General features: G+C 42.7%; 1 protein-coding gene across 3 annotated transcripts in view; it reads left to right on the top strand.

Annotated features, from left to right (window-relative positions):
• The window catches only part of Dpysl3 (dihydropyrimidinase like 3), a 113,794-nt gene that overhangs the window by 55,355 nt on the left and 31,833 nt on the right, over positions 1 to 26,606 (top strand). For 2 of the 3 annotated variants that reach the window (XM_040741860.1, XM_040741862.1), the window contains exons 2-3: positions 22,627 to 22,715; positions 25,077 to 25,261. In XM_040741860.1, coding sequence (XP_040597794.1) covers positions 22,627 to 22,715; positions 25,077 to 25,261 — 274 coding nt within the window. Of the gene's footprint in view, positions 1 to 15,392; positions 15,591 to 22,626; positions 22,716 to 25,076; positions 25,262 to 26,606 lie in introns of those variants that run through there. The other variant, XM_040741863.1, reaches the window with a different exon arrangement.

The following is a 26,606-nucleotide window of genomic DNA, read 5'->3' on the forward strand; positions in this document are numbered from 1 at the left end:
CCATAGTTTAGCACGTGGAGGCCTAGGTAAATCAGAGTCACTCAGTGAGCATTTGGAGGAAAGGTTGAAAACCATGCTCATGGCTTATCCAACTTCAGTCACCTTTGTGCAGCTGCTGCCTCCCAAGGTCACATAAAGAGCCCCAGAATCCTCTTATTTCCCTGCCCCTGCCTCTCTCTCTGAGACAAATCACAGAGAGGTGGCTTTCTCCCACTACTAATGGATTTCTGTAAATAGTATCTTGTAGATGACTACATTTCTGATCTCTGGAGGTTGGGTTACCTGTGTGATCCTCAGACATATCTGGGTGACATACCTAAGAATACCAGCTGGCAGTCCCAATCTAGAGTTGGAGCCTGAACTCTGAGATCTTGCTGGAAAGGGCAGTATTGTCAGGCTGTAGGTTCAATGGCAAGTACTTTTTTTTCTTAAGAAATAAAAGGGTCCAGTGAACTGGACGGGGCGCCTGTGGCCTTTGCAGTGGGGGGCTAGACTTGACTTTGAGGAAGGAGGAAGTACAGTATGCACCCCGCATCTGTGTATCTCTTGTGCTTCAAAAGGTACCATTTAATGGGAAGATAATATTAGGAGGTAGAGAACCTGAGTCTGGGAACCAAAAGAAGGAGCTGGTCTCTCCAAGTAAGGAATCCTGGAGGGGGAATTCCAGAGTGAAAGGCAGATGAAAAATCTTAAACACTTAGGAATGGGAAGCATTTGACTAGCAGATTGTGAAAATGTCAACTCAGGTCATGCCTGGACTATCTGTTTTGTTCCTTTATATTCTGAGCAGGTATGCTGTGATTCCCGGCCAGGTTCTTCTTTCTGAAGGATAAGCAAAATGCCCCAAGTGTAGTAGGAGTTTTGAGTACCAGTTGCTATGACCAAAACCAGCAAAATACTCGGGGGAATTCCAAAGAGATTTCTTAAGGGAATTTGAAACTTACCTGGTTCAAACACCAGCTTGTAGATAAGAATCCTTCCTTTTCATCCCACTGGGATGATAGGAGGTTCAATGAGCTGTGACCCCTGAACATGGCTTGTGAACCCAGATGTGTTGAAGATAGTAAACACCAGCTTGTTTATAAAACCTCAATTACTTCAGAGTGTGAACATTAATAAAAGAACATTTGACAAATGTCTGGTTTGTAAAGAGAGTCCCCTGGGAAACGTTTTAAACATGCTTTCAAACACACAAAAAATGAAAATGATGGCACATAAAATATTAATGATTTTTCTTGCCTTGGTTATGTTACAAGCCTGTAGAATTGTGCCTGTCATTCATTTCTAAAACAATTAGACAAGAGGCCACCAGACCACCTTTGGACAGATCCGGAAACAACAGAACTACGTTTGCACTCTTCTGTTTTTAGTCCTAACCAGCTTCAGTCTAGAGTGACGTAGGATGGATTATCCTTTCCAGTGGGTTGTTCAAATTCAACAATGGTAGTGGCTTTTCCTCTACCATTTTCTTCCTAAATTAGAAAAATTAAATTTGAGAAAGAACAAAAACCCCTTTGTATCCTATATGGCTCTTTGTACTTCAGCTGTTGGCATGTTTTATAGAACCATTTGTATCTGCTTATTATGCTTAAAAGCTGCAAAACCTTAACAACAGTAGGGATATATCCCTAGGGTACAAATGTGCCCGTTTGATCCAGCCCCTGCTCTTAATCAGAAGGAAACAAAAAATGGAAGGTATCCTCCATGCCTACGTGATGTTCATCAGTGAACAGAAATCACCACCTCTACACCCGGTGAAACCCTTATCAGGTCCAGGCACAGCTTCACCTGTCCTCCATCTTCCCTCAGGCCAGTGGGAAACAAGTGTAAAAGACCTTGGAAAACAGAGTCTTCTCTAAGTCCCTCTTTCATCAAATGCAATTCAACACATGTCTGTGCCAACATATGAAATGGCGTTCTTTCCAAAATAAGAGCTAGTCTAATGAAACAGCATGAGTCCTTCCACCTGGCTCTTATTTTGAACTGAGTCCCTTTGTGGAGTAGATATACGACTTCCCCTGAGGAATGTATCCTCTGAACTAGATCTCTGGTTGGCAAACTGAAGCCTAAACACAATGGAGCTGTTATAGTTCATTAAGTGACGGAGCACAAACTAATGGAATTATCCCACGTACCCCCACCACAAGCTCTGTGAATTAGTTCATTCAGTTCACTGAAACTTGCCCATACAGTGACATATCACTATCCTGCATTCTAAAAAGAGGATCAGAGAGATTGCCTAATTTGACTAACGTCACATGTGTTCCATCCAGAGAGGAGAGTTACCTAAGCAAGAGTTCCATGGACACGCATGACTACTCCCTTCCCCCTCATCTCTAATTGTCTACACCTGGTAGCTCATGAAGCAAATGGGGGCAGGGAGAGCCGGCTATAAGTGTGTGTGTAGCATCACCACTGGAAGAACCGGGGAGCATATGCCCTTCTAATGTGAATCTTTCGGGTCTCCGAGTTTCCTTCTGGCTTTTGCCCAGGAGGACGTGGCAGTACAGCATGCGAAAGCAGATGCTTCTGTTTTCTGCTTGCTTAACTGCAGATCTGGACCTGAGGCCCCTTCTCATCCTCTGTCCCTGCCCTGCTCCCAGACAGAAGAAGCCAGGCACTTAATACCCATTCAGTTGAGGAGGGACACACCCAGCACTCTAAGCCAGATGGAAACTCCATAACAGGATGGCCCAGGAACCTGTTTGGGATATCTGGAATTCAAAGAGACATTTCTCATGGCTTACATTTTTCTTTCTTCTTCTTTTTTTGCCGTAAAAAATACTAGACAACGCGATACGAAGGATAAGTGAGAATTATTTCCCCTGATGATAATATCTAGGATCCTGTACATCTTATACACACAACTTTAACTCCACACTGAACTGCCACAGCCACAGCCCAGCTTCTATCTGAAGAGAGACATCCCTTCATGAAGTCAGGAACCTCTTTTGTGACTAGAGTGCTGGCCCTGAAGGGAGTGTTCTCAGGTATGCCCTTGCCTCTCATTTACCTGAGATTCTAGACAACCTCAGAATCTACACTGACACTCTCTGATCCCCGAGGTCCAGGCTACGGCAAATGGCACAGGGGTCAGCCCTTTCTCCTCTGTTCCACTGTCACATAGAAGCTATAAGCTCCCCCTTTGAGTGAAACATGAGCAGGGAAATGCGTGAGAGTTGTTGGCTTTGGCTTAGCAGAAGCAGCCAGCATCTGTGTTGGATATAAGGGAGGCCGGTTACTTTTTATCCTTAAGGTCTCCCTTTAGGGAGTGGACTTAGCTAATAGACTACAGGAAAGAACAGTGTGGTAATGAGTGATAGGCCCTTTCTTTAGCAAAGGTTTAGGTTAATGAGAAAGAACATTATTAAAGTGATGCTATGATTCACTTGCTGTCACTGCGCCTCCTTCAGTGAAGGCTGCCATTGATAGAGGCACAAAGGCGACAATTGCCCCAAATCTAGACTAGTCAAACAAACAAGCAAACAGAAAACAGTTCTGAGCCTGTGCCCGCCCAAGCCTTTTTGGCTGCCTATGCTGATATTTTAAATATGATGGCTGCTATCCAATGGAAACAGCCGCCTCTCAAAAAGCCCAGTAATGCCGCGGGCTCTGTGTGAGGTTACAAGTGAACCTCCTGCACTCAAATCTGTGTTGGGCACATAGTAGGTCCTCTGTTTAAGGAAAAGAAAATCCCACAAACAATGTTGAATGGATAGATACATTTGACATTGACTTGTAGCATTAGTTTAAATAGAAAACATGAACCAAAAGAACACCAGCTTCTCTTTCACTGACAACTTTTGAGAATATTCATTCTTAAGACTTAAAGATAAGGTCCAAGTGTACGAAAGGGGCTCACTGAGCCAAGAGACACAGGACATCACTTTTAGCTGAACAAGCAAGTTACTGTGGTCCAGGGTCTGCCTTGGGCAAATGCACCTGGAAGCCCTCCATCATTTACACCTTATTCATCTGGTCTTGCCCAAGTCCAAAATCTGGACACCCCTTCTGATCTATAAGTTGTAAATGAACACATCATTTCTCTTACTATAAACAACTTAATTCACCCAGACCGTTTGCTCTTCTTTCAAATAAAGAAAATTGCCATCGTGTCTCTTCTAACAGTTGCAATATGAATTTTAATGGATGCCTCTGCTTGCCTGTGTACATAAACCACTTAGAGTTATTAGCAGCTATTAGGCCCACTGGCACGTGCACAATGAATTTGGTACTTTAGAAATACTGACTAGAGAGAGGATTATTGCTCTTCTTTTATAATTATTTTTTTTTCTAGACAGGGCTTCTCTGTGGCTTTGGAGGCCGTCCTGGAACTCACAGAGATCTACCTGCCTCTGCCTCCCAAGTGCTGGGATTAAAGGTGTGAGCCACCACCGCCCGGTTTTATTTTCTTTTTATATTAGAGTTGAACATTCCAATAGGAGGTTTTTATGTTTGCCTATGTGTTCTCAGATTCTCAGAGTCTCACCCCATAGCAATTGTCCTGTTTCTTAGGGCTTGCATTTGAGTTATTCTTGGCACTGGATTGTTTGGCAAAACTCACGTATTAGTTTGGTTGGTTCACCACTGTGACCAAATGCCTGACAAGAAGCATCTTGACAGAGGAGAAAGGCCTTACTTTGCTTCAGAGTTGAGTTCACAGTCCACATTTTCAGGGAAGGGATGGCAGATCCATGACAGTGAGAGCCTGAAGCTAAACGTTTCTGCTTCCTCACATCCTGCAAGAACAGAAAGTCGATGAGGAGAGATACCAGCATGGATCAGGGCTTTATGTTCCCCCCTTTTTGATTCATTCTGGCCCCCAGCTCATAGGACACATTCAGGTTGAGCCTTTCAGCTCCATCTGGACCTCTCTGGAGACACAAGCTGAGAAGTATCTGTAGATGATTTTAAAACCAGCAAAGTTAGTAGTTTAGATTAGCCAGCACACTTCAGAGGGTGGTCAGTTAAAGCACATTTTATGGAGCTCATGTCGACATGAACGGTGGAGAGGCATTAAGTTTCTGTCTTTTGCTGTTGTTTTCATTGTGGTAACAAAATATCTGAAAAAGGCAGCCTAGGGAAGGAAAGCCTTGATTTTAGCTCGAAGTTTGAGGGGATCCAATCTGGCAGCATTGCAGCAGGTGCCTCCATGTGACAGGAGAGATTCCTTCACCTTCTCATGTCCTAGAGAAAGATGAAGCAGATAATGGTAGGAAATGGGACCTCCTTATAGACACCCAAGACCTGTCCGCAGTGACTCCACACATGAACTGATGACGGACATTTCAAACGGATCATTCTTGTTGTAATAGCAGTCACTGGATCCCTTTGCTCTGCAGGAGAAGGTAAAGCCTGGGTGTTCACTATATTCCTGGGCCTAGGACACAGGAATCATTTGCATTAAGTGCTACATGTATTGTGATAGTGACTTCATAATATAACCAGGTGCAATAGACACATTTTGATGTTCTTGTGTTGTTGAATTACTAGTGTTTTTTGACCACTAACGATGTAAAGATTGTCATGGGAAATCTAATGCAGATGGTATCAGGAACATTAGTTTTACAAGAAGATTTGCTATTTATTGCGCCTTATATTAATTGATCTCATAGCATCTCACTTAATGCTGGAAATGGTTTGGTTAGGTAGAGTCCCAGTAGAGATCTTTCCATTTTTTGCTGAAAGAAAAAAAGGTAAAGACTAAGCTTTAAGTTCACATAAGCCTCAAGTGACCAAAATTCATATTCAAGATTAACTGACTCAGAACTCACATTCTTAGCCCTAATATATAGAGTCACTCCATCTACTATAGAAAATCTCACGGTTTTGGAGACTCAAAACTTTGTCTCTCTTCAAGTCCACACTATACCCTGTCTTGTTTCCCATGTGGTGTCCATGGTACAAGAAATATGAGAAATAGGTAATTGGTGGCCTTCCTCTGCATGGGGCTTGGACCAAGCAATCTCTGCTTCCCACCCCTAAGCATTTCTGCCTCCCCAGTGGAACACAGGCTCAACCCATCCTCTAACATGAACAACTGGGCAGGGAGGCAGGCCTCACTTGCATCCCCAAGGCTGCTTTTCACTAGAAGAAATACCACTGAGAAGCTTTTCTTGACAGTGGGAATTTCACTTTGTCGTTGAGGACCCCACCCTGCACAGAATGGTAGCCATGGTTCTGGAGCGGTTTGGTCTGCAGCCAGCTCTGAAAACTTGATGGAGTCAAAGTGTCCTTAGAACTATTTCAGAAAATCCGGTTTGTCATCACAGGTGAAAAAACAAAAGACCAAGTTTTTTTTTCCCATTGTAGATTACTGAGCATTTAAACTTAATTAAGACATTTTTACCATATCACAAAAAGTAGTTATAGAAGAATTTATCAGCGATATAGATACAATAAGCATAAGTGACAATGAAATTAGCAAGAAGTCATCATTGGGAACCTGACTGGCACGCCCATCCATTGGGAACTTTTTCCTTGTATGTGTCATTTATTAAAATAGCACTGCATGTTGGTCACGCTCTTTAAAGTCCCTTAGTCTTTCTATAATACACTATTACCATTTTTCTTATTTTAAATATTTTCCATAAAATTGTTTTCCCTTGCTTAATAAGTTATCCCATCTCTTGGGGGAATCCAGTTAAATTAATCCTCTTTTTTTTTAAGTTTGGATTGTTTCTAAGAATTTTGTATTAATAAAAACTGGAATGGCATTAACTTTCAGTTCTAGGTTTACATATATTTGAGGTCAAAGGAAAAGCTACCAAATGTGAGGAGAAGGGGAATTTGCTGAGAGTCCCTCAGCTCATAGGTCTCAGGAACAAGATTTGAATCATACATAGCCTTGCCCGGAATTTCCCTAATTCGGTCTCCACAGCACAGAAAATGCCTTTTTTCTCCATTCCTTTCACTTCTTATATGAGTATGTGTGTTTCCTCAGCACCACCCTTTGCTTGCCTTTCTGTTTTCTTAGTGCTCTGGTGTCTGTAGAAATGTGTAGTGTCCTGGAAGCTCAGGCCACACAGCTGGAAAGGGAACGCGACTGACTCTTCCTCGCCCCTCTTCCCGCCAGCCTAACCCATAAGCTTGGAAGCTGGTTTTCATTTTCCCTTTTCTCCATGTTTGCACTTTTCCCTTTATTCTGCCCAGGAAAGCTGTATTTGAAACGATTCCCTCTTTTCTCTCAAAGCTGACCTGCGCCCCAGATCGTCATGAGATTACTTGGGTGGGGATATTGATAATTCTGCTTTATCCAACAAAGTAGATTTAAACTGTGGCCTGATAGAGACGGGAAGCTTCCAGCGATCTTAAAGGTTTTTAAGCAATTGGATGTAATCCTTCTCCAGACTTCATTCAGGATTATTCCCAAAGAAGATACATTAGGTTGATGTTTCGGTACCTCCCTGGTGGGCTATCACAGACCCTTCGGTACCTCCCTGGTGGGCTATCACAGACCCTTTCTGCTACAAAAATTCACAGGAGAACTTATTTTGCTTGGTTATGGGCAGGAAACAAATTTCCTGTTATCCCAGCCCCTTTGTTTATATACTTAAAACAGTTCAAGAACGAGGTCAAGTCATTTGCCAAAGGCAATGTAAGACTTTTTTCTTCTTTTTTTGTTTGTTGTTTTCGAGGAAGTGCTTCTCTTTGTAAGATCCCCAGCCTGTTCTGGAAAAACTAGGCTGGCCTCCAAGTCATAGAGATCCTCCTGCCTCGGCCTTTGCCAGGATTAAAGGTGTGAGCCACCACACCTGGCCTCTTTTTTTTTTTTTTCTTTAAAATAGCATTCTCCCATGCTAAATTTGGGGATTTCTCTCATGCTTTTTTTTTTTTAGGGGAGAAGACGGTATTAGTAGCATGTAAACTGTCCTGAAGGAGATCCACGCATTGGCTTCCTAACCACCAGTCCTTACAGTATGATTGTGTTTAGAGAGAGGATCTTTAAAAAGAGGATGAACCAAGTCAAAAGGGACTTGCTGGCCCTACAGTCCTCACAGGGTCGCACAGGGTGAAGGTAAAAGGCAGAGAACTTAAATATTTGAAAACTTATCTTGTGATAATAATCCTTATTTATAAGAAATGATACCGCTCTAGACTATGAATTTAGAGATGGAATCGTATTCCAACCTTGAAGGATGCCTGGATATAGTTACTCTTGGTCTTACTTCAGAGATGAGGGAGCTGAGGCTCAGAAAATCAAAAGCCTATGATTACTGATGTAACAAGGCCCAATGTTGTAGGATATTTGTATGCACTGTGTGAAAATGTATTGCTGTAATCTGTGTATTAAAAAGCCTAAAGGAGCTGGGCAGTGGTTGCGCACACCATCAATTCCAGCACTCAGGAGGCAGAGGCAGGTGGATCTCTGGGAGTTCGAGGCCAGCCTGGTCTACAGAGTGAGTTCCAGGGCACCCTCCAAAGCCACAGAGAAACCCTGTCTCGAAAAGCAAACAAACAAAAAAAGCTGAATGGCCATTAGTTAGGTAAGAGGTAGAGTTGGGACTTCAGAGCAGAGAGAGAACTCTGGGAAGAAATAACGATGGAGTTGCCAGACAGACAGGAGAAAGAAGGATGAACGGTAGGGAGATGAGGTAATGAACCTTGTAGGAAAAGCACAGATTAATAAATGTGGGTTAATTTAAATTATAAGAACTAGTCAGGAACAAGCCTAAGCTAAGGCCATGCTTTTATAATTAATAATAAGTCTCCATGTCAATCCCACTACAACCCAAATTTACCTTGTTGTCTGATTTTAAGTCTTCATTGATACACTGTTCTCCTTCCCAGTGAGAGAGTTAACCAGGCCCTGAGGAGTCCTTACTTACCAGGGGAGAAAGAGGCAAACAGCCCCAGGGCCTCAGTGACCTTGAACCCAGATCAGAGGTTTGACAAGTTTGGCTTCTGATTTCAGGGTAAAAATTGTGATGGGGAATATAAGAAGACAATGTAGTTATGTTTCTCTAGAGTTTATGCTTCCAAAGAAAAAACGAGGGGATAAGTATCTACATGTAATAAAGAATTTTCGTTCCTGGTGACAGATCCCTGACCCTGAAGAAATCTGACCCTCCAAAAGAGAATGAATTACCCACTCTGCTTACCTTTTCTAAAGCAAGAAACCAAATCCATACAGAGGTCTCCTAAATAGCTTTAGACCAGGTTTTCCCATAACATAATTTAGAAATATTTCAATTAATTTTAGGATATATTTTACTCTTATTGAAGTAATAAGATGATCAATATTGCGGCCAATGAAAAGCAAGAAAAAAGTAGAAAACAGACATGCTGCACTCCCTCCAGTGTGGCCTGCAGATGCTTGCCTGCCTGTGCTAGGCTTGCCTGGTCTACCTGTTGCCTTGACCTCTGCCTTAAATTCTTGAATTCCGACCCTTGGCACTGTTGTTCCTCCTTGGCTCCACCCCAGCTCAAGCCCATTGCTCTACTGTAAGAACTCCCACGGTCTCCATTGTGCTCACCCCTAAATTTATTCTCCACAGGTAATCACAACTCCCCTTTAACATGTACACCAGGCCAAGTGGCTACCTTGTTGAAATGTCCTCTGTGCTACCACAAATAAAACCAACTGAGGCCCTGGCTCCCGAAGCTACATGTGCCTCTCGCTGCCACCGCCTTGTGGTGACTTGTCCTCTCATCCTGCCTGTCCTTGACCACATGCTGGCCTCTAGCTTACAGCATCTGTATTTGCTGTTGTCTCAAAGTGAACATGGGATTTTTTTTCCCCTAAGACTCCACCATTCAAAACTTTCTTTACTGACAACTTCTCATATGGACCTTCTTGGAAAACTTAGCAAAAAGTGTAGATGTTGTATTTGCCTAAGTTGCTGTATTGGCTATCAATAAAAACTCGGGAGTCACATATTGTAATAAAAATCTGGTAGATCAAAGGGGTGGAGGACCTCCTCTCCACACTTGATCGAAGAGACTTTGCAGTCTCTCAGTCCCTCCCTACTCCTTCCTGTGTGTCTTCTCTATGCATAGTCCTGGCTTCTCTATGGCTGCTTCAGATCGGCTGTAGCTGGCTCCACCCCCTGATTAAAGGTTAACTTTATTAACACAGACTCAGGGTGTCACAGTGGAATCAAATGTCCTGCAGCACCCACACTCTTACCTCTGCCGTCTCCTCTCTTCTCTTTAAATGTCCCTACTCTTGAGTGAGATTATACTTTCCATCTAGTCCCTTGTTCGTTCTTGCCCCTTTAAATCATCACAGTGGCTGAAGTTTGCTTGTGGTTGCTGTTTGCTGTCTTACCACTAGGCTATAACCGCTCTCCGAGGTTAATTGGGTTAGAGCAGCAAGGACACAGGATTAACCATGAAGACTGAAGGGGGAACTATTTCGAGAAGGGAAACACCCAGAGGGAGCCAGGGAGCCCATGTAGAGCAGTGGGGGGAGGGGACAAATTAGAACAAAGCACTTGATATATCTGTATGAAAATGGCATAAGGAAGCCTATTAGTAATGCATCTGTGTGGTTCCCTGCTGTCAGAACAAAGCCTTGCTTGGGCTACCCTTAGGAGTGAGATAAGGAAGGGAAGAGGAAGACTTGGGAGTACTGGGGTGGGGGGTGGGGGGTAGGGGAGAGGAGCATAGGGCAGTACTAACAGACATGTGTCTGTGGTACTTGGCTATCATTTTAGACACAATTCAACGCAGCTTACAGTGTCTACCTTTTGTCCTTAGATGGGCATAGAAGGTTGGCAGCTGTTAACTTGAACCTGAACATTTCTGGGCAGATGCACATCACAAGGGCTTACTGTAGAACAATTCCAAAAGGTTGGTAGGAACACAGAACATTGTCACTGTCTTTGTGGGTATGGATGAAGTTGCTTGTATTTAAACATGGGGAGCATATTCCTGTAGTGTTGGCATGTCCCTGGACAATAGGAAGCAGTTCTGAGTGCACTGCAGAAATTGCCACTTGTTCCTAAAGCCTGAGAAGCTAGATAAAGATAAAGAAAGCTTTGCTACAAATTCTGATTGGTTTTTAAGTGGGGCCCCATTTGTATCTGCTTCAAGAGTTCATTTCGGTCCAGGCCTCCCTTGTTCTCAAGGCATTTGTAATTTTCCCTGTCAATATAACTTGGGGAAGTTTGGGGTCGGTGAGTCAAAATGGCTGCTGCTTTAATAGGCCCCTTGCTAGTGAAAACAGGGTTGTGGGGATGTAGGTTTTTCAGCCAGATGGAAGGCTGTGACCAAGAGAATTACTCATGACCATAATCTGTTTTGTCAAGAAAAGATCAGAGAAAACATGAGCTGCCTTCCTACCCTAAGTTTCTTCATAAGAAGTGTGACGTGGTCCTTATTATAAAATAGTTAAGACTTACTTATTTACTGAACTGAACCAAATTTTAATAGGAAGAAGTGGGGGTGGGAGGCAAAAAGTCAGCTTTCTTTGAGAACAGAGGGAAGGAGAGGCAGGTAAGCAACAAGACTGATGGTTTGTATCCTGAGACGTGAATTTTAAAGATGTGATTTTAAAGGATGCCATGTTTGTCGATTGTCTTCTGTATCCAGAATCTAGGTTCACAGAAGTCTTTTGGGCGCACCAATCATTTTCTGTAAGGTTCCTCCTCCTTCCTCTGTCAGGCTGCCCTAGCTCAGACTCAGGGCTTGGGGCCCTTGGCCTGTGAAGAAGACAGGGACCCTTCTTGGTCCTCCTGTTCAGAACAGTCAGGTCTGGACAAGTTACAGTTTGAGCCCATCTCTGGTCTGTAAAAGGGTGCTTTTCTCCAACACCCTCTCTTGCAGGACCCACTCCCTGGTGGGAGCTGGAACAATGCAAGCTGTGCTTCTATAACACGTGTCCACCATGGGACAGTTTTAGGGGGTTGCATAAGTCAGTGGCTGCATGCTTTTAACCACAATTCCCAGGAAGCCCTGACCAACTTTTAAAATACAATCTCAGACTTGGAAAAGGATCCATGTGGCCTCTACTAATTGCTGGGCGCAATCGCCTGTCATTTGAAGGTGCCACTCACATATTCCAAGGCCCAAGCCTGCATTTTGCTTCTGGGAATTACATGTTGGCTGGCTTTCAGATCTTAGTGAAAAGGTTTCTTGTTTCTGAAAAGCAATCGGTAGAGAATTCATTAGGCTTCCCTGTCACTGTAAAGATCCAGTCAAAGCTAGCTGTCAGTCAGAAATGATTAAAGAGAACTGCCTCATAAAGGGTGGGGAGTGCTCATTCACACACCAGCAGAGACAAGACATCACGTGCTGGAGCCACAATTCTTTGGTTTTTGATTCCTGGGGATCTGTAGTCTTTTATTGTCTTTCTATGGACTTAGGAATTTCTAGTATGATTTTAACTCAAGTCCATCCATTAATGGCTGGGATTTTCCTAAATCCCAGGCCCCTATTTCTGCTGCGTGTCTATTTGGTTGGCCAGTGCCTCAAAATTATTCTTCAGTCCTGCATCTCACTTGCATCTCATTGTTTCATTACATGCGCATGCACACACACACACAAACATGCACACACACACACACACACACACACACACACACACGCTTTTATTAATGGGTCGCCCCTGGGAATTGTGTTTTGAAGTGTGATGAGCCTTTGTACATCCCTCCCCTTTTCTTCAGCTCTTTAGGGGTCAGACTTTCCTCAATAATATGCTATGTCATTTTAAATCCATCTCCATGGTCCATAACAATCACTTCAGTCTTTATCCATTCCGTGATTTCCCCTTTGAAATCTCTTCCAAAAGTTATAAAATGCCTTGTACATTTTGCAAGGAAGTAGTGTAAGTTCTTAAGTAGAGAGTTTTTAGAATTTCCCGTGCTGCCTTCGGCAACCCATCCTCTTGCCATCATTGTGTTAACAATCTGTTTACTCCTCAAGGTCTTTCTCCTGTCCACACAAAACACCAGAAGCATATTGTGATGGCTAATCTTGGTTGTAATTTGATTACATCTGGGACTAACTAAAACCCTAGCAGCTGGGCACACCTGTAAGGAGTTTTTCTTGATTGAAGTATTTGCGGTCACAAGACTCACTCTAAATCCAGATCATTTCAGGTGGGAAGACCCGCCCTAAATCTGAACTAATCCACATGTGTACATTTCATGATTTTGTGCATTTAGACAAGAATTACATCCTATTTTGCCCATCAATCTGTAGTGTAGTTGTTTTGGGTATTTCTTTAGCTCAAACACAAATTTAACCTGCTTTTTAAAAATATCTTTGGCACCAAAATAATTAAGTCTAAAAGATAAATAAATAACAACTTAATAAATAAATGTCAGATAGCCTTGGAGATAGGACGCAGCTCAGGAGTAAATCATTTACATAGCATGCTGAAGGCTCTTGTCATGTTTCCAGTATTGAAAAAAAACAAAACAAATAAAATCCCCCAAATATTGATAAAATAGTCACTACAGTAAGTCGCGCGCGGTGGTTGTATCATAGTTTATTAAATCATGGCTCACTGTTGGATGTTACTTGTTCTCTTGCTTCCCTGTCCTCCAAGCCCTCTATGATTTGCATTGATAGACTCTGCTGCCTTTGGCCTCTAATTATATTTTATTCACATGGTACCGGTAGGAATTTGGCAAGAAAGCAGCAGGGAAGTCAGGGTTTCCTTCCCCTTGATTTCTTCCTGCAGGAGCTGAGACGCTGAATGTATCCAGGAGAGAGTACAGCACCTTGCTGTGCAGTCCTTGAACTCTGGTGCTAGGGACCCCTTCCTTGTCTGCACCCGTGCACCTGGCTGGAGATGAGGTCCAGGCTCCTGTTGTTGGCAGGCCCTGGGTGTGCGCACCCACCGGATTTTCTTAGCCCAGGTCCACACGGTGTCAGACAGTCCCATTGTTAAGCTCTCCTGAATAATTCTGACTGAGCGGTTCTTCTTCTTCCTGCTCTCTCCATGAGTGCTAAAGCTGCTTCTGTCTTTTATCCTCCCATTTGCTGCTGTTTTCCAGGTAGGTACTTTATCTCCAGCATGGCCATTCTGTCAACTTAATTCTTTCTACATTTTACAGTCTGGGATTAAATTTCATACATTTTTTTCTCAAAAAAATTTTTATTATTCACAGAATAAACGTTGAACTCCCTAAGTGATTGTCTCCCATCCCGGGCCCCTGTTTGAGTACCCTTCATATTAGGGGTTCACCTCAAGTCCTCAGTTTCCCACTTCAATACGTTTCTTATGTTTTAACCACTGATTCTCCATTGACTGGTTATATGATGTCAGACTGTGAGTTAACTACATCAGTTCATTGGAATGGTCCATAAACTTATGACCAGTTTGACATATAAGAAGTTTCTAGTAAATGTTGTCACAGTAATACTACTATTAATTAATGCTTTCCAACTCCAATTCGAGTTTGTTCTGACTACACCTGTGTGTTCAGATCAGTTACTTTCCTCCAGATTCATGTCAGACAAGACCCCTGGGGGTTCTCTGATCTCTGCAAAACAGATCTCTCTCTCTGTGTCTTTGTCTCTGTCTCTCTCTCTGTCTCTCTCTGTCTCTGTCTCTGTCTCTCTCTCTCTCTCTCTCTCTCTCTGTAAGAGTTTGCTGTTTAGACTAGCTTTAAGATTGTAGGGAAAACTTCCCTTGAAGTGCTCGCAGTTGGCTGGGCACATTACCCCAGATGAGGAACCAGCACCGATACCCGGTTGACAGCAGCCCACACTCTATCAGGAGTCTGTGTGTGCTCAGCGTTGCTTGGCCACCATTACAGCATCATCTCAGAGAGTTTCACCAGCCTAGAAAGCTCTGGTGTACCACTCTATACCAACTCATCCCTCCCCACACTCCAACCCACTGACCCTCTCACTGTTTGTACTTTTTTTTTGTTTTGTTTTGACTCTGCATTCTTACTTAAGCTCTCGAGTTACTTTTATTACTGTTTTATCGTCATTTCTGCCTACACCTGACAACAAGCATCCTGGCTAGTTGCCATGTAAATCCTATGTTTCAGAACTGATTTAATACACTTGTTTGTCCTTAGAACCTTAGAATCAAGGCCAAAGATGAATTTTCACGTTTGTCTCCTGATGATGTAGGCAGAATGCTGCCAGGACACTAGATTCTACTGAATAGGAGCTCAGCCCTTCTTCATAGAACAGACACATGAGAGAGGGAGAGAGGGAAGGAGAGAGGGAGAGAAGGCAGGAGGAAGGGAGGGGGAGGGAGAGACAGGAAGAGAAAGGGAAGGAGGGAGGGGATAGGGAGAGAGAGAGAGAGAGAGAGAGAGAGAGAGAGAGAGAGAGAGAGAGAGAGAGAGAGAGATTTTACCTATAGTATAAGGGTTTGAGATTCTCTGGAAGAACAAAACCACTGGGATGTGCTTATGTTATAAAAGGAGGTGGTTCTAGAATGTCTTACACAATAAGGGCTGTGTAGTCTGCCCATGGGGATGGCTGAAAACCCCAGAGCTTCTCAGCAGTCTAATCACGAACTGAAGATCTAGGAGAGTCCATGACAGTCTCTGCTCTTCAGTTCGCATTGGAAGGATGAAGACTCTGAGTCTAATGGGAGCATAGGATGAAAGCGGTTGAGGTGGCAGCAGCTGCAGCAAAGGAAGATGCATTCGATAGCAAGAAACAAAGGCAGGCAGGCAAGCAGGACTGACTCGTTTCTTGGGTATCTTTGTGTCTGCGTGGTCCGTGAGAATGTGTTTCCCTTTCCTTTTGGCTAATTGTTCAGTTACTCTTTCCTGCTAATTCTCAAAGACCCATCCAAACGTGTCTGTCGGTTGACTCTAGATCTTATGAGGCTGACAGTCAAATCAATCATCACAAAGTCTATGGGGAAACCATGTAAAATCCAGAGCAGAGATGACATGGAGTCGGTCTTCAAAGTTCTGTTATTCTTTGGTCCTTCCTGGACTTTACAGTATACCCCAAGAGCATGTGCTTCTTAGAGGGTTTGGTATACTGAAAATAGCTACTTTATCTTTGGGCTAACTTTGTGCGGCTTTGGCTTTTGTCCTAGTTTGTTTACTATTGCTGTGATGAACACCATGACCAAAAGCATCTTGTCCTGGAAAGGGTTAATTTACACGTCCATGTCCCAGTCTGTCATTGAGCAAGGCAGGGCAGGAACTGAGGCAGAAACCTGAAGGCAAGCCATGGAGGAAATCTGCTTTCTGACTTGCTGTCCCTGGTGGCTCCGGTTTAGCCGTCTTTGTTACACCTCCCAGGATCACCAGTCCAGGGGTGGCACCTCCCACTGTGAGCTGAACCCTTCTACACCAATCATTACTCCAAAAAAAAAAAAAAAAAAGAAAAGAAAAGAAAAACGATCCGCAGGCCAATCTGATGGAGGCATTTTCTCAACTAAAGTTCCCTCTTCCCAGATGACGCCAGATTGTGTCAAGCGGACAGTAAAGTAGCCACACAGCTTAGATTGGCGTCTATATAATGAAAGTGAGAGAGCAGAAGTCATAGCACAGAAAGTGCACTCATATTTGTAAAGCTCCCACTTACGGACCAGCCATGCTCAACCCTGCCTTTAGTCCTCATGGCTGCCCATGAGGTAAGCATTCTTCTCTGTGCTCTGTAGACACGAATGTGCCTTCAAAGAGATGGATGCTTCGTCCAGTCCACGGGCTGATGCTCAGGGACAGATGAAATCCCATGGCTAAGGTCACACACTGACACAGTGGCCAGGACGTGAAGGCAGCCCTTGCTTTGCAGCCCCCTGACTTCTGTGCAGCTCTGTAAAGTACAGTTGGTTCTTGTGTCTATCCAGAGAGCAACTTTTCCAGTTTCCCCCAACCAAATGCCATACAGAGGCTATGCCATGTTACCCCCTTCTGTCTGACTTGAAATACCTAATTTACTGATAAACGATACTTATTCTCTACTCTGCCCCCTACCCCTGTCCCCTCAAGCTTCTGACTCTAAGATTAGCCCCAATAATCTTGTCTCTCTAAGGAACTGCCTAACATCTGAGAAGTCCCTGTCATCTTACTTTTGACTCTGCTCTTGCGTGCCCACGTTAATGCATATTCTTATCAGCACGGTTTGGTTTGTGTAGACCTGTGTTAGGCTGGTCTGTGTTTCAGTGCACACACACACACACACACACACACACACACACACACACACACACACACACTCATTAATTGCCAGGCCGTGCCAGCTTTTAATCTCAGCACTTAGGAGGCAGACACAGGCAGATCTCTGAGTTTGAGGCAAGCCTTTCGTGTAGTGAGTTCTACAACAGCCAGGGTTATGTAGAAAGACCTTGTCTCGAAAAATCAAAACAAAACCAAAAACAACCAAATAAATAAAATTTAAAGATATGTTTATTTCTCCATGCATTTGTATGTGTTTGGGGGCATATTGTGGGGGAAGGGGCATATGCATACAGAGGTCAGAGTATAATTTTAGGGAGTCTGTCCTCCATCCACCATGTGGATTGAATTCAGCATTCCAGGCTTGGTGGCATTTTTACCAACGGAACCATCTTGCCACCTCCAAGGTTGGAATTCTTGTTGTTACAACAGGTCCCTTTTAGACCAAGGGACAAGTCTCAACCTGGCACTAGTCTCTTTTTAATACTTTCCTTACTCTTAACAATCTTTGACGTGACAGAGTCAAAGGAGGTCATCTTTTTTTAGCTTTCTTCAAGGCAGGAGATTACAGTTGGAACTCTATCGTTTTAATTGCATGTATCCCTAGGCTCACTACTTGGGGCTTTGAATGTATTGTAGCCCGGGGTATGTCAAGTGTCATGAAGGGCCTTTACAGACCCGGCTGACCTACAAGATTGGGAATGTCTCCTGGTTCTCCTCCTGCCCTTCCCCTCTGTGTTCCTTTACCCTGCCTGACCATCCACTTGAGCTTATCCCTGTCTAGACTCCTGTAGAAGACTGACTGTTATCAGGGAGCTAGGATTAAAGAGCCATCTATAGTTCATTCCCCTGTCCACTGTGACCCAGGACAGACCCCATCACTCACCAAGGCCTTTGATAATGACATCTTTAAAATGGTTAAGGTGTAATTCCCATGAGAGAGGAATGCACATGCCTGCCTTTGATGTTCTCGTCCCCGTGGCTGAGCGGCCACCATGCCTGGTTCACACCGCTGCTAGCTACTGTCTCCTTCACACTTTCTCTTCTCCCATTTTCATCCATCTAGGGACAAACCCAAGGCGATAAAATGAAAACTTTGCTTCCCATGTGTTGTGTATTATGCATAGGGGGCTGCATTTTGAAAGGAATCTCTCATTTGCATCCAGCAAGCCTCTGTGGTTCTTTGTGGGTTTAGATGATAAGAGTGGGTTTGAGAAGTGTATCAGTACCAGTTTGGGAGTTTGAGATGGGTTTACCTTGTCAAACTGTGCCCTAACTCATGGAGGCCTCTGACCTAAGAACCTGCACTGCTCATGAGAGTTTATCTTCATTTGGAGATTTCTCCCTCTGTCTCAAAGTCGTGATTGCCACCCAGGGTCCTGGAAACAGATTCACGTGCTGGGTGAAGAGCCTGGGTGTGGAGCAGTTTTAAGGGCTCACCCTCACTCAGTTCCTGCTGGAAGACAGTAGACTGCTACCTTCTCAGAGGAAGAATGACCTGGAAGGGCCTTGGGAACTTGCCGTGTGGGGGTGGGTTTAGGAGGAGAAGCCTTGGCTGACCTTGGGAGGAACACAGAACAGTTGCTGAGGGCAGACTTGGATCTAGGGACTCTGAAATTCCCTTTATGGAAAGGTCTGTTATATTTTGACTAACAAAGTGTTTGCTCGATTCTTAGTTACAGTAGGAGCTTTGCAGTGTGAGGGATAATACAATGATAATTGCTCACATTCACTGAGAACTTAGTGTTCAAGCAGAGTACAGTGCTTCACATGTGTACTCCCAAATCCTCACCAGAACCCTAGAAAATGACATTATTTTCCTTATTACACAAAGTGCCCTGGGCTCCAGAGAGGTAAAGTCCCTTGTCCAAATCCAGGTATTGTTAAGCCTCTCTCAAGGAACTGTGTTCACTCAGAGACAGGCTGAGGACTCTCTATGCCTAGAGCCTCACTGGTACCAATTCCTGAACCTCCCACTCTGCCCCACCCACCCCCACGAGTCAACAGGACTATCTTAGAAAGCCAGGCTTCCTCTTTCTGTTCTGAATGCTGCTGCTTTGGCAAAAAGCATCAACAAGATTTCATCCATCTCGTTTACCCATCCTGATCTATTCTTAAGGGTCAGAGTGTTTATCTAATTGGCCAGATGGGAATTTATTTGAAATAACCACCTGTGCCTTCATCTACACCATCAAAGGATAGTGGATCTCCACAAAAGATCGAAGTCTGTTTTTGTGATTTGAGTCCAGGTCACAAGAGACTTGACTTTGGAAAAGGCGTTGTCCTTCTTATGTGTTCCTTCTCTCTTCTTGGGACTGTGGTGCTTATCCTGAGCAGCAGGGAACCTGCAGAGTACAGAATGCACAGGAGTTAAGGACTGCTCTCTGGCTGACCCAATGACTTTCGGAAAGGGGTCTGTGGAAGACTCTGGCTTCACCTGGATATGTCTTCCTTGCCTCAGATGGAGATGTAAATGGACATCCTTTATATCAAAAACTACAGGAGAAAGCTAACATGCCAAACACATCCGTCCATTCGGCTTGAGGGCCAGATTTTACCATTTTTTTCTTTATCCTAATTTGAATTAGCAATCAGTCCACTCATTCTTGTTCTTGGCATCTTTAAAGGTTCATTTTATATTTTTTTCTCCTTCCCCTCCCTTACTGCCTTCTCTCAATTTTCAATTTCACAAACTTAAAATCTTTAGTTTCTCTAATCATTACTATACCCCAGTGAAGGGAAAGGCTAGACTTTTACCACATTTTACAAGCCCTTGCTACCTGACATCATAAATCAATTCCCTTGATAAACTGCATTAACACTTTTGGGCCATAAGGGGCAGGTCTAATGCACTGATTTATAAGCAGAGGCTGGAAGTTAATGGATTGCTAAAGTTACCTACCGCAGAGAACTGACCTGCAGTTTAAACATCACAACGGTTAGGTTCGGTATCAGAGAAGAGTGTCCTGCCCCTGGTAACAAGATGTTACTATTTTTGGTACAGTACCTGGGGATGGAGGATCAATGTGGTGCCAAGAGACATCGATTTGCTTGCACCTATAACTGCCTTACTCTTATTGCTTAGAGGAAAACACTCTTTGTGTAGCTCCCTGTTTAGAAAACAGGAACTTGAATCTGTCTTGAACATATGGTACTCCAAAAGGCTTTTAGAGGAAGTAACACAAATACAATAATAAAAGAATAAATAGGACTGAGATTACATGTGTTATGATATGTGCTAGGTTCCCCTCTCTGCTGTCATTCCCCTTTCTGAAGACAGACCAAGGCAGTAAAATAGGTATTGTTTATATCCACTCTGTGCTAATGGAAAAACAAAAATAAACAAGCCATGGAATTTATGAGAGGGTAAATCCTAACCTATGGAAGTGATCCATGGAACTCTCACAGTAGTAGTAGGAACACGACTGGATTCAAGCTGACCAGCAGGCCACCCAGACCACTCTGGCCTGCAAGAAACGGAAGTACTTAGGCCTTGGTGGCTAAGCAGTCCGCCATAACCAATCCCCCTGATGTCAGACTCCATTTGATTATAGACACTGAAGCAGTTACTTTTCTGTTGCTGTAATAAAATGCCATGGAGAAAGGTAACTTATGGAAGAAAGAGTTTATTTAGGCTTACAGTTCCAGAGGGAGGCTTCATAATGGTAGAAGAGACATGGCAGCAGGCAGCAGTACAAGAAGCTGATAGATCACATCTTCAATAGCAAAAACAACGAAGAAAGAACAAAGTGGAAATAGGGCAAGTCTGTAAACTCTGAAATCCCACCCCGAGTGACATACTTCCTCTAATAAGGCTGTACCATGTCACCACCAACTGGGAACCAAGTGTTCAAATATCTGAGCCTATAATATTTCAAACCACAAATACCTTCCAGATTATCCCAGAAAGCTCTGGAAATATCCTAATTCTCCATGATTATCATTATATGATAAAGATTGGACATTCTTAACTAGACTATGGATACTTAGATACCTCAGTGCCAGGAATAGAAAATAAGAACCTACAACTCATATATGCTTTGTTGAAGATAGCTCTAACATGTTGGCTTTGTTCATACCTTTGGGTTTTGATCCTATCACATGTGTATCTGTGAGACTTGCCCTTGAGTTCATAACAAGCATTGTTTTGTGTGTACAAAAATAATTGGTTTAACCTGTTGGGAATGACCAGTCGTTCCATTCTTTATTGCTTTTACATACCTTGATATCAGTCTTATTACCTTTCAAATTGTTAGTGTCAAATACTTTTCCTAGGCTTCCCTTTATAGTGTAGCCCTTGTATATGTGAATAAAATGAGTCAAATGGTTGTTGTGGGAAAATGCAGAGCCAGCTGAAGAGCTCTCAGGGAAAGTATAGCTTTGTGATCTGTTAGTTCAACTCTTCGTATTTATGCTCTGCATGATAAAAACAAATAATAAAAATAAATAAGAACAAATAAGAATAAACAGCACCTCTTATAACCCATGGATCAGGGGCCCTACTCTCTCCCGGCAAACCTCCAACACATCTAGCATTTGTTTTTGGACTTTGTTTAGATTACTCATCATTAAGTCAGAAAGGATTTATGTAATTACTATCTGATCTGAAGAGTGTCCAGTGATGTGCTCTCAGTAGTGTTGATTCTACATGGATCCACTCCTGCTCTTCTTGTGTGGGACATCAAGGAAGACTGCTCAGAGAGCAGTTGCCTCTTTGCTGATAATTGGTGCTTGTCCATGGCTCAACAAAGGCACGGCTTACAAACTTGTACTCCATTCATAACCTTGTGCTCCATCTCCATTCATAACCTTGTAGTTCATATCCATTCATTCACTCTATGATCTTCAGTACTGACATCGATTTAATGTTCCTCTGATGTACAAAACATAGACGTGTATTTTGTGGCTAGCCATAGAGCATATTTTCATTGTGCCATGCTGAATCACTCTTAAATTTCATCTAAGTCGTAGTTTTTAAAAAGACTATTTTTCTCATGATTAAAGCAATAGGGAGTACATTCATTTATGGTCAGAGTGCATCATATAGTTGTATGAAAAATGTCCTTATGAAACTCAATACTATGTATCATGGATACTGAAATGGAAAAAATGAAATGGGTTAAGAGAATGTTAAGAAATACTAACTATAATGAAGCAAAATCTAAATTATACATAATTTCCCCCTCCTGAGTTAAGTAAGTACAATAAATTTTTTGTCTTTTTCCCAGCAATGGTTCTCTTACATTTTACAACTTTGTGATTTAACAGAATTGTGATGTCACATGAACTGAGTGCTTCATTACGACAACATTGGTAATATATATGTATACTTCTAAAAGCTATGACAATGGCAGCTTTCAGATGCAGGAGGTGGCACACTGGAATAATTTGAATTAGAACTGGATGCCTAACAAATGCATCACTTTAAATGTCTCTATTGCACTGATCACACAGAGGTCATTTACCAAGGATGCTCTTGCTAGATGTCTAAAAGAGTGAGTTGGGAACACCTTGGTAACACGCTCTTCCCCTAGGTACTGTGACAATAACTCATATTTTCCCTCTTTTCCAGAGTGATCGTCTTCTAATTAAGGGCGGGAGAATCGTCAACGATGACCAGTCCTTCTATGCTGATATTTACATGGAGGATGGCTTAATAAAGTATGTCATGAAATCTCCTATTACTTCTCTACTTCCTCTCTGCCTAAGGAACTGTACCTTCATAAATAAAGTAAAAACACTGAATTTGCTCAAAAGAATCATTCTCCAGGCCTCTTTGTGCAAATTGTATTAGATTGAGTGATGTGACCCCCTCTCCTTATGGATACTGATAAGTGTTCATGAGCAATAGTATCCTAAAATGTCAAGGTGTGCGATAGATTCCAATGTGAAATCGTAATATACACAGACTTTTTTTTTAAACAGGTAAGGCTTTAGATTAAATACTTAAAAATGAACTTGAAAAAATGGTGGTAAGGCTTAGAAATACATTGGTTAAAATAGGACATGCATTTCAAGCATGTTTTCCAAATATATTCATCAGGAGTCTCCAATTTCTTTATAGGATGATTTGCTACTGAAAAAGCATAAGCAGATAATGTTCATGTATGTTTTTTAAATGGCAAAGTTCAAAACAGGATTTGATTAATATGGTATTGTATCATGAACAGCAACGTGCACCACCACATTAATAAGATGTTGTATATGCCTAGAAAACCCAGGTCATTCTGTTAACGGGAGTATATGCTATCAAAAAAGTATTTATGTAAGGTACTGGACACTGCTTTGTCACATTCTAAGGTAGGCATTCTGCATGCTCCAACCAACGTCCCCCAGTCCTTCGGGACCTTAGAATCTTTGAGAAAAACTCATGTATCTGAATATATAGTAAGGATCCAATATTTTCAAGTACTGAATAACAGGCTAGATGGAATTCAGAGTAAGCATTGTTAATTACAATGGCTTATGTTTATTGATCCCTAATGTGTTTAATAGTATTTTGTGGGCTTAGCAGAGATTAACTTTTAATCTATACAACTCTAATGAGGAGCTATTACATTTTACAGTCAAAAGAATTAGGTCATGGTAAGATTAAATAATAACTTGACTGTGTCTAGTAACTGACAGAGCCAAGACTGCGGATCCAGGTAATCACCATCTGAAGCACACCTACACAGGGTAGGCTTGGTGACCATAAGAGGAATGATTAAATGAGGAGATGGAAACTGAGATTTTAAAGATCACTGTGGTCTTAATAGGTGTGTTGGAGAAAAGTAGGTATTATGCTAGTTGTAAAAAAAAAACCAAGTGAAACAATGCATATAAATATATACACACACCACACAGGTCCATCCACTCTTCATCCTCTTGGTTCTCAGTTTTTCCTGGAGGAAGAACTAAGACAAAGAATATCAGAACTGGGCAGTGTCTGGACTAATGTAGAATTACAATCATAGGGTGCATTTTTTCCACAGTGTGTTTTAAATTGTGGTGGCCCTGGAATGGCCCCATGGTGATGTGGTGAAGTTGAACTCTTAGACGTGTCAGGAATACATTAGCTGTGAACCTAGAGTTTGCTGGTCAGTGATGGATTATTTTACTACCCCAAGAGAACCTTTTTGTCTGTGTATAGAAGGGAAAGTACTCATACCACAAATAGTGGCTTACAATGCACCCAAGGTAGGTTTGTCACCTTGGTGACAAACTTGACCAGATGCCTAGATCAAAGATATAAAGTCAAGCCATGCTGGAAGTTGTGATCTGCAAGCAGCATTGTGAAGGATAGGTGTACATTCCTTGTGAGATGCACCTTTGAAACATTCATTGAGCTGCTGCCTCTGCCTTGCTCTCCTCCCCCATTCCTTCTTGGAGTGCTCTAAAGCTTCTCCTGGGTCACACTGTATCTTCTCCAGAGTGTCATAATCGTCTTCCTTAGTTTGAAGTCTCTGTTGAGAGACTGACAGTGCAAAGGCAGTTGGTGTAGGTGAGATCTGCATGTCTGACTCTTTCCTTGTGAATCTGCGATGAGGCACCATTGACTCACCAGGGGAGGATGGAATAAGGAAAAGAAGCCTGAGGTGGGGAATGGCTGGGGCAGAGAGCTTTCTTTAGGCACAGAAAGCCTGCTTGGAAGACGACTAAGTTCCCATACCTGTTGCTGCACTGAATTTCCTCCTTCTGTTGCTCCTAACAGTCATGTGTTTTTCACACTCTTCACAGCTTTCCCCAGCATCATTCCACACCATTAAAAAAAGAGCAAAGTGAAAGAAATAATGAAAATAGTTATGCAAGATATCAGTCATGTGCTGTGCTCTAGAAAATGGCAGTCCATAGATTTCGGTACAAAAGGCCCATGCAGATAATTTAGTGTCAACAAAAGTAGTTTTACATACACAGCTGTCTACCTTTGTTTAAAGACTACTGGAATTGTGACTTTGAAGACCCCAGTGTCTAAAATCCTTGCATCTTACACTTGTCTTGAGTTTCACTTTTTAATTGCCAGTTGTTCCACTGTCTCCCCAGGCAAATTGGAGACAATCTGATTGTTCCTGGAGGTGTGAAGACCATTGAAGCCAATGGGAAGATGGTGATTCCTGGAGGCATTGACGTACACACACACTTCCAGATGCCTTACAAGGGAATGACCACGGTGGATGATTTCTTCCAAGGGACAAAGGCTGCCTTAGCGGGTGGCACCACTATGATCAGTAAGTCCCCAGACTAGACATATTCCAGCTTCCCAGACCTGTGTGTTTGCCAAATGCCTGGTCTCTGATAATACTGACACAGATACACATCTCTCAATTTGGTTTGTGAATTTACGTTCCTGGGGTGGTTACTCTTAGGAAAACTGCCAGCTCCCTGTAATTACACAAAGATGATCCATGAGCCTCATGACCATGAATGCAACCGAGAAAAAGATAAGTTACAAAGAGCAACCATTGAGACTGACAGTTCTTGGTGGATTAGTGGTCATTGGTGGACTTAGTGCTATTGGGTCTTTGCTGTATTTTGGCTAATTTGTATCTTTAAGATTAGGAAAGCTGTGAGTGGTTTCCTTTATTTTTGTTTTGTTTCTGGTAACTACTAATCCTAGGGAGACTTGGGAAGTGGCATTCCATTGGATTGGTGAACTGATAGCATTCCAGGCAGCCTTTCCTGTCCCAAGGAATCTCAGTGAATTGGGTACTGGCCCAGAGCTAGCCTCAAACTTGGGAGACAGAGCATTGTTTACTTAACTTCATATTCCTCTACCCACAGGCACAGAGCAGACTGAGCCAGAATTAGTTTGTCTTGACCTTACTTTCGACTCAACCACTAGCAGCGGTCAACTTTAGCTAGGGTGTAGAAGCCCAGAAAAATTGCAGCAGGGCCATAAAAGGTGCAGTCTAGGGAGGCCTGAGCTTTCCTCCCAGCTGATGGAAGGGAGAGAGCTGACTTTTCAGCAGCTGTCTACCCAGGAAAGCCCTCGTGTCCTTGAAGACATTAGTAATGTAGCTGGATGCATTTACTTTCAGATCAGCACACTTAGGCTCCTTTGGCAGAGGAAATGCATGACCTTGACTTTGGCTTGGCTGCCTGCCATCTGGGAGAGGACTGGGCCTGTTCTGCATGCCTGTCATGTTCCTTGTGCTTGGTCTTCTATGGTAGTGAAGTGGCAGAGGGAAAAGCAGAAATCTAGGTGAGGAGTAAAGCTTACAAGGAGCCATGGATGCGTTCTTACCCTTCGTGGACAACTTAGAAATGCAGGATGCACACAAAGCAAAGATTGCCTGTAACCCACTTCACTGTAAAGAGTTGCAGTTGTTTCCAATTTAACAAGAGGATTGTAATGCATGCACCGTATTTTAAGCTGCCATTTATTTTTTACCAAGGTCATGGATGATGAATGTCTTTTTCCTTTCTTCGTATTCTACCACAGGTTTTAAAATAGATGTCTTTTGTGATCCTGAGAAAGTTTCTCTGTTTTTAACTAAACTTCTCAATTGTTTTCAACTTCAGTTGCTGCAGTTTTCCATTTCCATAAATGAATTATCAAACACCCTAGAAACT

Source organism: Mesocricetus auratus, unplaced genomic scaffold, assembly GCF_017639785.1.
Source record: "Mesocricetus auratus isolate SY011 unplaced genomic scaffold, BCM_Maur_2.0 Super-Scaffold_6730, whole genome shotgun sequence".
NCBI lineage: Eukaryota > Metazoa > Chordata > Mammalia > Rodentia > Cricetidae > Mesocricetus > Mesocricetus auratus.